We start from the raw sequence: 12,204 nt of genomic DNA on the forward strand, positions 1-12,204 counted from the left end.
TTTGTTGAAGTAGCTTGAAAACTGTGGGATGAGAATCACGCCAAAAAACGTACAGAAGAAAAACGGATCACAATAGTGTGGATGCTTCATAAACATTCACACAACTAGATTATTATACTCTGCACACACAAAAAAAACACAAGGAACAAAGGCGAGTTCACATGAAGTGAGAAAAGACTTTACTTTTCGTGTGTGTTTGTAGTGTGCAGATATGTGCAGGGCTGAGTGATCTCTTCCTGCAGCAGAGACGCCTCGTAGTATTCCCGAGGAAGCAGCACCAAATAGTCCTGATGTGGGGAAAGTGACAAAGAATATCACATTCACACTTACAGTCACAAATTTACAACAAAATGAGACAATTCAGCATGAAACAGAAGAAGTCTAACTTGTGTGCATTCTTTTTTTTTAATAAATGTGAAGGGTTTTATTTATTTTTATTTTTATTGGTCCATTCCAGACGTCAAAACCATATCAACATGTCAAAAGCGTATCAACATTAACACTAATATGAACCTCTGTATTCAAACATACATATATATATACCTACACATACAAACACATACATACATCCACGTTTGAACATACAGAACCCCTTGTAAAATAAATTTATATCAGTAAATGCATCTGCTTTGACTGAGCGCACACAAACAAATAAATCTGTAAATACTTTTTTTTTCCTCAGGCAGGAAAAAAAAAAGTCTGATAGGAATTTTTTCGCCTCGTGTCCATTTTACCACTTTTTTGTCTGTCCAAACAGGTCTCACTTGTAAATGAGTCTTTTAGGCTCAATGTGATTTATCTGTTAAATAAAGGTTGAATGAATGAAAAAAATAAAATAAACAAGTGTGCACAGACCTATCTATGTATACATACCCATATACAGTACAGTACATGCACACATATAAATCCCATTTAACATGTCTGAAAAGGGGTAGGAAGAAGTAAAACTTATTTATTCCTACCCCTTCAATACTCCAAGGATTTTGTTTCTTATAAACTCACCAAGAGAACCCCCTGAGCCTGTATGTGAATGATCCATTTCCCAGGATTCAGTGCAAAAGGCTCGACAAAGCCCTCTCCTGGGACTGTGACGAAGGCCGGGGAGGGACTCGGAGGGAATATGACTTCTTTACTCTGCTCAGTCCCTGCAGGACAGCAAGTACAGAAAACTGGACTGTCATAAACGTGTAAAAAGACTCAAATCAACACTAAGACACTTAATGAGTGCAATTACATGTAAGGATGGGTTAGATTTGACAGTTTGATGGTAACCAGTAGCACTGTCAGAGGCAGCCTTACCTGCAGAGCCTCTGTTAGTGGTAGCCCTGATGATACCAGGCACACTGATGCTGCTGGGGTTAATGAACCGCAGAATCACACGGAACAAGTTCTGCCTTCCGGCGTTCGGCTCAACATGCACTGTTACTCTGACGTCACTCTGCAGGGATGACAGTTACACACCGACTGCATGGGTTGGCGTACATGATGGTGATGGGGTGACGTTAAGCGGAAGGATGGCGTTAGGGCGAGCAGAGAGCGGGTTACTGAATGGACAGGAAGTGAGGTGAAGATACAGTGAAAGCAAAGCAGGCCCTTCACTTACAGTCGCAGCAAGTTTCAGCTTCGTCCACCACCAAGATCCGTGCTCTCACTCGCGCTCCCCCCACATGTCGGGGTGCGGAGTAGCGCATCAGAATGTGGAAGGATCCAGGAAAGCGGAGGCTAAGCGTTAGAATCACCTCCGGCTGAAGACAGAGAGGGTTAGTTCTAGGAGCTGACTCCCACGTCAGCTGGGAAACAGGAGGCTGTGCGCTTCGTGGATGATTATTTGTGCAGAAGCAAAAGCAAAAAGATTTATTGTGGCATCAAAGCAGACTGAGAAAAGAAACCTGCAGCACCAGTGCAGTCACAGACAATCCATAAAATCGACGTTTTCAGGCCGCACCGGGATTCTCACATGAAAGGTGTTAATGTGAAAAGGCAAACCTGAGCAGGTGACATTATGGCATAACCTCTCCAGCTGAACTCTGGGAATTCTTGGGGGTTGAACCCAAAGCGTACTGGTCTGGCATTTGGCGTGGTGCCTTCCTCCGCCTCAAACTTCAGCTGGTGCAGCGTGGGGAAATAGTAGCCGGGTGCTGGCCTTAGCAGATAAATATGTGTTTAATTTAATAAATAAATTATGTAATTATTCTTCTTTTAAATCATGAGGAACCATATTACTCTGTGCATCTAGGACCGACGACATTCCTCCGACACTGACACTGTCCTGACGTGTCATCACATGCCGTGTCGATCGCACCTCCTACGTCACAGTGGCAGCCTGTCAGACAGAGCGAAGAGACAGAAACAAGGACTGAGGGCAACCTAACAGCAAAATGATCAACTGGCTGGATGACAGTTTCTTTAATTGGCCCAGTTTGTGATGAAAATTATGGAGTCAACAAAAAAACACTGCAATCATACTGTGTATAGGTCTTCAAAAAAATCTAAATATTAATGCTTAAAACAGTAACAATGTTTCCAATGCTATCATAATATATAACAGAGATTATTTTGTATGTGCTTTACACAGATTTACAGATAAACTAGTTTATTTCTAACTATTTTGCTCCATAATCAAACTAAATAAAAGGTTTATGTGCATTTTAAGTCAAACTACATTAAAAATATGTTAATTTAAAGTCTAGGCTGTCATATTAAATATTTCTGCCTCCTTATTAACTATATTTGATGCGTTTGTCAGCATATTGTTCATGCTTTTATAATAAGTTTGTGTGCACATATCTAAGACATGTACCGTATGTAATAATTAATGTTAGAGTGTAACTAATTTCTGCTGATTAGTCTCCTTCTTGATTATTCTCTTTAAATATTAGTGTAAATATTTTACAATGATGTCCACTAGGGCATTTTTCTTTACAGATGTGGCTGCAGGTGTTTTGGAATGTAATTTGCTGAGGCTTTTACTTTTGTGCTGATCTTCCTCATGTTTTTGTTGATTATATCTTGGGGGAATTTTTTTTTTTTTTAACGAGAAAGCTTGATGAAAACGCAAAGAAGAAATGTGACGGCAAAGAAAAGTGAAATTTATTTGTGAAATGTTGAAAAATAACCTTTTGAAACTGTGGACTCAATGTTTATTTGGGGAAAAGGGTTTATTTTTTAATAAAAACCTATACAATAATCTTTGTGGTTCGTTTATAAAAGCATATTGTGTACTTTTGATCTATTGTTTTTTCATTCTATATGTACATGTGGACAACCTGATGGTGTTGCCTAAGCAAGACTAGTTATTTAATAAACTGTTAAAACAAAAAGAGGAAGAAACACAAACTCTGGTTGTCTTAAAATGCTTAACTGCACTCTTCTTTTGTTTTATTGACAGTATTGACCTTAATTCTTGGTATTAAGACTGTAGTGAAGAAAACTGAGCTTCATTTTGAGAGTTGCAGCACAGATTTGTCTTCTTTCCTCTGATGAGGGATGCTCCAGTTCATCCTTCATCTACTAAAACAAATCATCTAATTCTTTATATCTGTTCAGTGCCCTGAGACGACTTCTGTTGTGACTTGGCGCTATATAAATACACTAAATTGAATATATTTAAGTAAACAAACCAGCTTTAATCCTGGCTACCTTTCAAACACTTTCACTCAGTTAGTGACACTGTGCACTCAATGCCTTTAGCTCATAATGTTGCCCTATCTGATATCAGCTCATCTTAAATGCCCTTTGAACTCCACTTACTGTCATGACTGACCTTTTGGCTTCTTCAGACACCCCAGTTGACAACAATGTAATGAATGATGTTTATTTAAATCAGATCCAATTTCATTTAAGCCTATTTAGGATTTAGGGAACAGGAGATCAGAAGCAGAAGCTTTTTTAGATGAGATGTTTTAATATGATCTGTGTAATATCACTAAAATTAGAAACATCTTGTCCAGAAATGATGCAGAAAAACTGGTCCATGCATTTATCACACATAGACTGGACTATTGCAATTGTTTATTCCCTGGGTGTCCAAAAATTTCTTTAAAAAGTCTTCAGTTGATTCAAAATGCTGCTGCCCGAGTTTTAATGAGAGTTAGTAGGACATATCATATCTCTCCAGTTTTAAGTCCAGAATTGAATTCAAAATTTTACTTCTAATCTACAAAGCTCTCAACAACCTAGCTCCATCTTATGTTTGTAGGAGTTGTGGTTTTGTCCCTGGTGTTGTGTTTATGTCTGTGTTCCCCCTGATCCTCTGTTTCTCTTTATAGTGTTTGGGTTTCTCTAGTATCTAGCCTCATCTTGTGTCGTGTTCATGTCCTGCATCCTCTTTCTCCTCTGACATCTGTGATTACTCACAAGTGTTATCACTTGGTCTAATTGGTGTTTCCTGTATATAAGTTTGTGTCTCTGTGTTAGTCCTTGTCCTGGCATTATCTGTCCACTGGTGATGTCCTGTGTACTCCCTGTGTACCCCCCTGTGTACTCCCTGTGTACCCCCTGTGTACCCCTGGATTGCTTATGTGAGTTTTTGCTGCCCTGTCAGCCTTTTCTGTTATTTATTGTAAATAAATTTATTTATTTAATTGTTTAACCTGAATCCTAGATTGCCAGCCTGCACCACTGGGTTCACCAGCAGCAGCCATCATTGTGACAATATTACAGATCGTATTGTTCCATATTTTCCTAATAGAGCACATCACTCTCAGACTGCAGGATTAAGTGTGGTTCATAGAGTTTTCAAAAGCAGAATGGGAGGAAGATCTTTCAGTTATCGGGATCCTCTCTTGTGGAACCAACTTCCAGTTTCTGTCCGTTAGGCTGACACATTGTCCAGCTTTAAGACTGGGCTTAAGACTTTCCTTTTCGATAAATCCTATAGTTAGAGTTGGCTTGGATTTCCTGAGCTATCCCTTAGTTATACTGATATAAACTTAAACTGCTGGAGGATAAATTGACCACATTTCCTCACTCTGCTACTGACTTTATTTGCTCTACTCCATTTGTTTGTATTTGTAATTATTTCTATCCTTGACATGTTTTTTTCTTGTCTTTCTTCCAATAGAAAGTTCACCTGGAACTGTCGTTCTGTGTTTGTTTCTCCTTCCTGTCCTCTCAAACCCCAGCAAGTTGAAGCAGATGGTCGCTTGTCCTGAGCTTGGTTCTGCTGGAGGTTTCTTCTTAAAATAGTTTTTTCCTTTCCACTGTTGCCTTTGTGCTTGCTCAGGATGGGAGACTGTGATGAAGTGAAGGTTCACCACAATCTGCTGCTTCCTTAGGTACGTAAATTTTACTAAGTGGCTTTTTTTAAAGTACAAGTTATATGAATGTTTTTGTACAGTGCCCTGAGATGATTTCTGCTGTGACTGGTACTATATAGATAAACTGAACTGAATTTAAACATCCTCCTTCGCAGTTTCTGCCGTTTTACTTCCATTTGTATCCACACTTACATGCTGTTAAAGAAACTCTTACCTTGGCAACCAAAATAGTTCTTTTTTTGCAGGAGAAAATAGCCGTCCTTGCAGGAGTCACATGTAAGGCCGCAGGCATTCGGCTTACAGTGGCACTGTCCACTTCTCTGAGGGAGCAGATCGACGAGCAAAAAGACACTTTTAACAAACTTTAAGCAATTCTTTTTAAACTTTACATCAACACAACACAATGTAATCAGAGATAAATGTGTGGGTGGGTGCAAATGAGAATCCTCACCTGTTCACATTCTCCAACGCCACTCAGAGTCCCTTTCAGTTCACACTGACACTCTGGATGAGAAGACAGACAGGGAGGGGGATGGGTTATGAGACTGAGACGGGGACATGCAGTAGACTCTGATTACAGGCTTGTGTAACATTCACAGGTGAAACCCAACAACACAAAACCCTTCAATGTTCAAGGATCCGCACATCAAAGGTCCACAAGCACAGATTACTGCGCAGGAAAAAAAAACCTTTCCCTGAATATCCGGTCTCAGTAAACCTGAGGCATTCTTCAGATATTAAAAAGGCTTCTTGTGTCTTCAGGCAGATAAGAATCTTGCAAGAGAGAAGGGCTGTAGCAAAACACTGGAGAAAGCTTGACGATAAATAGTAAAAAGCAAGCTTCTTTTTTCAATAGAAGCTCATTTTATGTGATTAAAATAAACATTGTGTGTTTTCTGGTTGAAATGAGGACAAATAAGGTGCAATTTTAATGTTTAAATGGATACAGAATGAAATCTCACACTTATAGTTGAGAAATCTACCAGGAATTATTCTCCTGCTCCCCCCCCTGAGGGAAGGAAAGCCGAGCCTGTTGACGGGGTATGTTGACACATTCTTGGGTAAAAGGTTTGATATCAGAGCCTTGTCAGACTGCTTCTGGCAACGTGACAATCTGCTTAAAAATGGGGTAAGAAATAATCCTGTTGGAGGAGAAATGGGACCTATGTTGCAAACACTGAACCAACCAAACAGTTTTTGTTAACTCAGCGTTTTGTTGCAATGTTACACCCATATTCTTTATTTTTTCCCTTTCTTTTTTTATTTCTGGTGACCCACCCACGCAGCCTTGAGGATCGTCTCCAGCGAGGTTCCAGTAAAGAGGTTTACACCTGTCGCACAGCGGTCCTTCGACGTTTGGTCGGCAGCGGCAGAAACCCTGAAACAACAGATAAGACTATCTAAGAACTGTTGAGACTGGAAGCTCCTGGTGGAAAACGATTACATCTGTTCACCATCAGAGCCTGCATATCGTATGACAGAGCAGACACTTCAGGCTGCGAACTGACACTTTTATTTAATTCTTTTACAAACAAAGTGCGAGTTAAATGCAGACGCACCTAAATAGGTGAGCGCAGGCGAGTGTCAGGACCTGTGCTTTTGTTGATTTGTTTGTAACTTTTTGTGTTTCGTGGTTTGTTTTTAGTGATTTATGGGTCTTGTTTACTTGTGTTTTCCTTTTCCCTGTGTTTTTTTTTTTTTTGTTGTTGCCACCATTCACTCTCCCTCAGCTTTATCCTCCTCAGCGTTTTCCTCACTCGGTCTTGCCACGCCCACTTACCCCTGCGCCCTGTTCTCCAAGCTCAGCTGCAGCCACTCTCCTCATTATTCTCACTCCATTTATTCTCTCTGGTTTTTTGCACTCAGTGGTGCATTGTCAGTAGAGATGTCATTTCTAACCTGGGCCCGTGAACAAAATAATGTGCAGGATGGGTGAGCCGGGTCGATGTCGCGCTTTTGATTGTGTCAGCGGATGCGCATGGCTGACGATCCAATTTGGATCACCAGCCGCGCGCGGCCTTTTGACCGCGCGCTGACCGGTTGGTTGAAAGAGGAAAAAAACAAAGTCCAGATGGCTCACTGCCAGTGACCCACCTGAAGGTTAACTGGACTCAGCCGCTGCGTCAGTGGATGTGCACAGCCAACGACCCAATTTGGATCAACAGCCGCGCGCATCCACCAACCGTTAATAACTATAATATTATAATAACCATAACAACCCACTGACTCTTGTTAATAAACAAGAGATCTTATATCTTCCTTTCTTTGAAATACATTTTTAAATCATGTCAAACTTACAAAAGCAGTAAAAGATTAATTTAAAAAATGTCTGGGTATTTTCGGGTTCGGGGCTGTAATTACAGTTTTCGGGTCGGGCTTGGAAAAAATTTAACGGATTCGGGCCGGGTCAGCTTTTTTTTGGCCCGAATGCAACTCTAATTGTCGGGTCCTTGAGTTTTATAGGTTTGCTGCCACAACAGTGTTTTACAGATACTGAGCTAAACCTTGATGTGGTAGTAGCTGAGAGTCACATCCAGCATATAGTTTAATGTATGGGTTAAACTCAAGGCCCGGGGGCCAAATATGGCTCTTGTTAACATCTTATCTGGCCTCCAACATGATGTTTTAAAAGTAAAATACTTTTATCGCTTCACATGTTACTTTAAAACACTTTATTCAGTGCAGACTTCTCATCAGTTTTTTCAATTCTGAGGCCAAAAAAAACATGAAAATGTCAACTGAGACCGATGATGCTCTGCAACCAAGAAAAGGTGTCAGGTATTTGATTGGAAAATGGTCTTGGTCTGAAATAAGTTTTTAATTTTGGCCCCTTTTTGTAACTGAGTTTAACATCCCTGCTCCAATGTCTAAAATATCATGCATCATATGAGACTGTCTATGATGTTATTTTCACGATTTAACAAAACTGTCTTGAACTTGTTTCTTAAGATGATTTTGGTCTAAAACTCTGTCATGAAACGCGGCGGGCGATATGCATTCCTTCAAGGAATGCTAGGCCTTTGTTTGCTTCATGTGATAGTTGTTTCTTCCTCTTCAAAATGGAAGGAAGTCTCTCTTTCCTTTTTTAATTACCTTCGAATCTGATGGTGAAAAGCACTTCCTTGTTTTATGATTCAATAATCCGACCAAAGTTCAGCTGCGTTATCAGCCGTATAGTCCAAGTGAACCCACGCCCAGATTGGGCTGGAACGACTTCTTGTTCTCAAGGCTAACAGAAACTTGAAAGAGACGCAGCTCCGACAAGCAAAAAGTAAAGTCTGCTGTGATTTTCTTACCGTTTGAGGATCAGACACATCTGTTCCTGCTGGGTTACACACACTGATGGAGGCTGAAAATAAATACACAACAAAAGAATGTTAATAAAAAAAACATTTAAGGAAGATCTGGCAAAGACAACAGCTTTAAATGAAGAAAGTAGTTTATTTTTTCTTTGGATTTGTTTGAATATTACTAAGACTCATCAATAATTCTGAGTTAAATATGGACTGATTGTGCACATGATGGTTCTAACGGGTCTTACCTGAACACTGGGGGAACCTGAGCCCAGAGGCACAGCGGTCACACTGCTGACCCACCACACCCGGTAAACACAGGCACTGACCCGATAACGGATTGCATGTTGTTCCATACGAGCCTTCGTGTGAACACAGGCAGGCTAGGGAGAAAAAATAAAGCAGAATTTATACGTCTGATATTATTTTGAGTCATATAAAAGCAAAAGTTATTCATGATCATACTGTTTATTTTAAGAATCTAATTTTTTTCAGTGATTCCCAGATGTTTATTCTTAGGAAGCCCATATATCCACTTCTCTCCATCTGCATCACTGCTAAAAAAAATAGTGCAAATGGCAAAGAAGATTTTTTTCAGGACCCTGTGAGAGTGAAGATTTTATGCTCCCGTGCCATGAGAAAAGGTCAAAGTAAATGCACAGAAACTAAAAGCATCTTTTTTTCCCCTTATAAGGATTAAAATCTTAAAGTTTTGGGGTAGAAAAATTAATGATTGGATTTTGTTTTAATATATATAGAATTTAATTCAAGGAAGTTTTCTAATTACACAGAAAAGTGCAGAATAGCTTTAAAACAGCTCTTTGAAGGGAAGGAAGGGAGAGTGATTTGCATGTGAGTTTAGCTCAGATAAACAGCACAGCTCACTGTAGTTTTAAATCCTGAATCTCAAACTTTTCAGTTTGAATTTAAAAGGAAAAAAACTCCAAGGATGTACCATGTACTCCAAAAAATGTCAAGTTTGGGGTTTTGAGATTACTTCCAGAAACAAAATCCTAATAATAATGTTTGTAACTGTAATAACGGTGGCTGTCGTCATTGCTCTCTCATTTAAATGCATTAATTGCAACATCTGTGAACTTTAGCCAGAGAAGTTACTGTCGTTGTTCTGTGAGTCGGAAGCTGAAGAGTTTGGGAAACGCTGATCCGGACCGATAGAGATAAAGAAAAACATTCACCGGCACAGTCTGGATATCCGTAGTAACCCGGTGCACACTGGTCACACTCCTGTCCCACGAAGTTGTGGAGGCAAAGACACTGACCGTACGGATCGCACACACCTTCAGCCACACCGGCTCCATCACAGCGACACACTGAGCAGAAACCAACGAGTTAAAAAAGATTCAAACTGGGCCAGTCAAATCATTACAATCATTTTAACTTTACCTAAGCTTAAAAAGAAAAGTCGGCATTAGTTTTTACTTTAAACCTACACAAAATAATGCTTTGTTGCACAAAAGTATTCAAGATTTTGAAAACTTTTGCAGGGAAACTCAATTTAACGAAGAAAATACCTCTGAGGTCAAACAGGAAGAATGTTGAAAATAACATTTTAGCTCCAATTATTCAGTTTAAAATGTCTATTGAGCATCTGTTTAGTTCTGTGTTTTAAGAAAATACTTTAAAACAGGAAAAAAAAATTAAAATTATTCAGTTCTGATTACAAAAAGCAAAAACATCAAAACACTTTTAATGATTTATAGAAAAAAAAGCACATTTAATGCTGCATACTCTCTTTTTAAAGTTTACATTTATAAGGCACAAACCAACTCAAGACTCTTTCGACCTGAAGCGGCACATGTGAGTTTGACTTTTAAGCTTTAGAAATGCAGCATATTCAACAAATATTCACTAATGAATATGTCTAAAACATAATGTGATTACTAACTTTAAATAAAAACAGAAAGTCTGCATGTCAAATAATTTTTGCTTCATATTTCTACGTTTTTCAGAAGTTGAAAAACTTTAAATTTGAGCTAAAACATAATAAACATTAAAAAAATAAAAATAACTGTGAACTAAAATACTTATTAACAAATAGTTTCAAGTTTTAAGGTTCTAACTTTTAAATGGCTTCTTAAAACACCAAAGTTCATGCTCAATAATCCAGGTAGAAAGCCATCAATGTTCAGTCAGGTCATATGGATGGTTTCTTTTTTTTTTTGCTGAGACTTTTCGTCCTTCATCCAAAGGACTTCTTCAATCAGAGGAGCCACCAAAACAAACTGATTCCCACAAACAGCATGCCCCATAGTGGATAAAAACAGTTTGCTGGTGCTAAGATGTCATCCAGGGTTCGCCCTTTCCCCTGTCAACTCCTTTGAGACAGTCCTGTCAAAGTGGTTCAAAACACCAAAGTTCATGCTCAATAATCCAGGTAGAAAATCCAACAATGTTCAATCATGTCATCTGGACAGTTTCTTCTTTTTTTTTTGCTGAGACGTTTTGTCAGAGTCAGAGATTCTTTATTGTTGTTCGCACCGCATGTGGTACATGTGGTGGAGTGAAATTATGTACACAGGGTCCCAGTTACATCCAACAATAAAATGTAAACAAAAACAATGATAACATCTAAGATATGAACTAAGAAAAACTTTAAAAAAAATAAATAAAACTGTTTTGTCCTTCATCCAAAGGACTTATTCAGTCTGAGGAGCCAACACACTCCAATATGGAGTGTGCTGTTTGTGGGAATCAGTTTGTTTTGGTGGCTTCTCAGACTGAAGAAGTCCTTTGGATGAAGGATGAAACATCTCAGAAAAAAAATAGAAAGAAATTGTACGATGACCTCCATCCATCCATTTTCTTTACCCGTTTATTCCATTGTGGTTCACGGGGGTCGCCGGTGCCCATGTCCAGCAATCACTGTGCGAGGGGCGGGGTACACCCTGGACGGGTCTCCAGTCCATCACAGGGACACATAGAGACAAATGAGACAAACAACCATTCACTCTCTCACTCACACCTAGGGACAATTTAGAGTTATCAATCAGCATAACATGCATGTTTTGGGTCTGTGGGAGGAAACTGGAGCACCCGGAGAAAACCCACGCATGCACGGAGAGAACATGCAAACTTCCCCCTAGAAAGGCCCCTGGACCAGGATTTGAACCAGGGACCTGCTCGCTAAGAGGCAGCAACTCTACCAGTTGCGCCACTGTGCTGCGTACAGATGACCTGATAGAACATTGTAGACTTTCTACCTGGAATATTGAGCATGAACTTTTGTGTTTTGAACCAGTTTGGCATGACTGTCTCAGAGGAGTTGACGGGGGAGAGGGCGGGCCCCAGAGGCCATCTTAGCACCAGCAAACTGTTTTTTTTCCACTATGGAGTATGCTGTTTGTGGGAATCAATTTGTTTTGGTGGCTCCTCAGAGTGAAGTTCTTTGGATGAAGGACGAAACTTCTCAGCAAAAGAAAGAAACGGTCCAGATGACCTGAGTGAACTTTGTTGCTTCTTGAAGTATAACAAAGTTCATGCTCATCCAAATACTGAAAACGTACGTATTTCTGCTTCTGTAGACATCTTGTAAAAATAAATGATTAACCCAGCTGTTCAACTTCACTAAACCTTTAATGAGAAACTGCAACTAATCTAAAACCTCGCTGGTCACACTGCCATGTAAAAACAGA

The 12,204-nt window shown here is 39.6% G+C and overlaps 1 protein-coding gene across 1 annotated transcript in view; it reads right to left on the bottom strand.

Annotated features, from left to right (window-relative positions):
- The window catches only part of LOC119415068 (laminin subunit alpha-3), an 82,794-nt gene that overhangs the window by 34,616 nt on the left and 35,974 nt on the right, over positions 1-12,204 (bottom strand). The window contains exons 14-24 of the mRNA XM_037682205.1: positions 9,748-9,882; positions 8,800-8,934; positions 8,555-8,607; positions 6,537-6,636; positions 5,710-5,762; positions 5,473-5,578; positions 2,224-2,323; positions 1,987-2,143; positions 1,300-1,438; positions 1,003-1,145; positions 184-287 (exon numbers count right to left, since the gene is read on the bottom strand). Coding sequence (XP_037538133.1) covers positions 184-287; positions 1,003-1,145; positions 1,300-1,438; positions 1,987-2,143; positions 2,224-2,323; positions 5,473-5,578; positions 5,710-5,762; positions 6,537-6,636; positions 8,555-8,607; positions 8,800-8,934; positions 9,748-9,882 — 1,225 coding nt within the window. The remainder of the gene's footprint in view (positions 1-183; positions 288-1,002; positions 1,146-1,299; positions 1,439-1,986; positions 2,144-2,223; positions 2,324-5,472; positions 5,579-5,709; positions 5,763-6,536; positions 6,637-8,554; positions 8,608-8,799; positions 8,935-9,747; positions 9,883-12,204) is intronic.

Source organism: Nematolebias whitei, chromosome 9 (genome assembly GCF_014905685.2).
Source record: "Nematolebias whitei isolate Nwh7 chromosome 9, NemWhi1, whole genome shotgun sequence".
NCBI classification, from domain to species: Eukaryota; Metazoa; Chordata; class Actinopteri; order Cyprinodontiformes; family Rivulidae; genus Nematolebias; species Nematolebias whitei.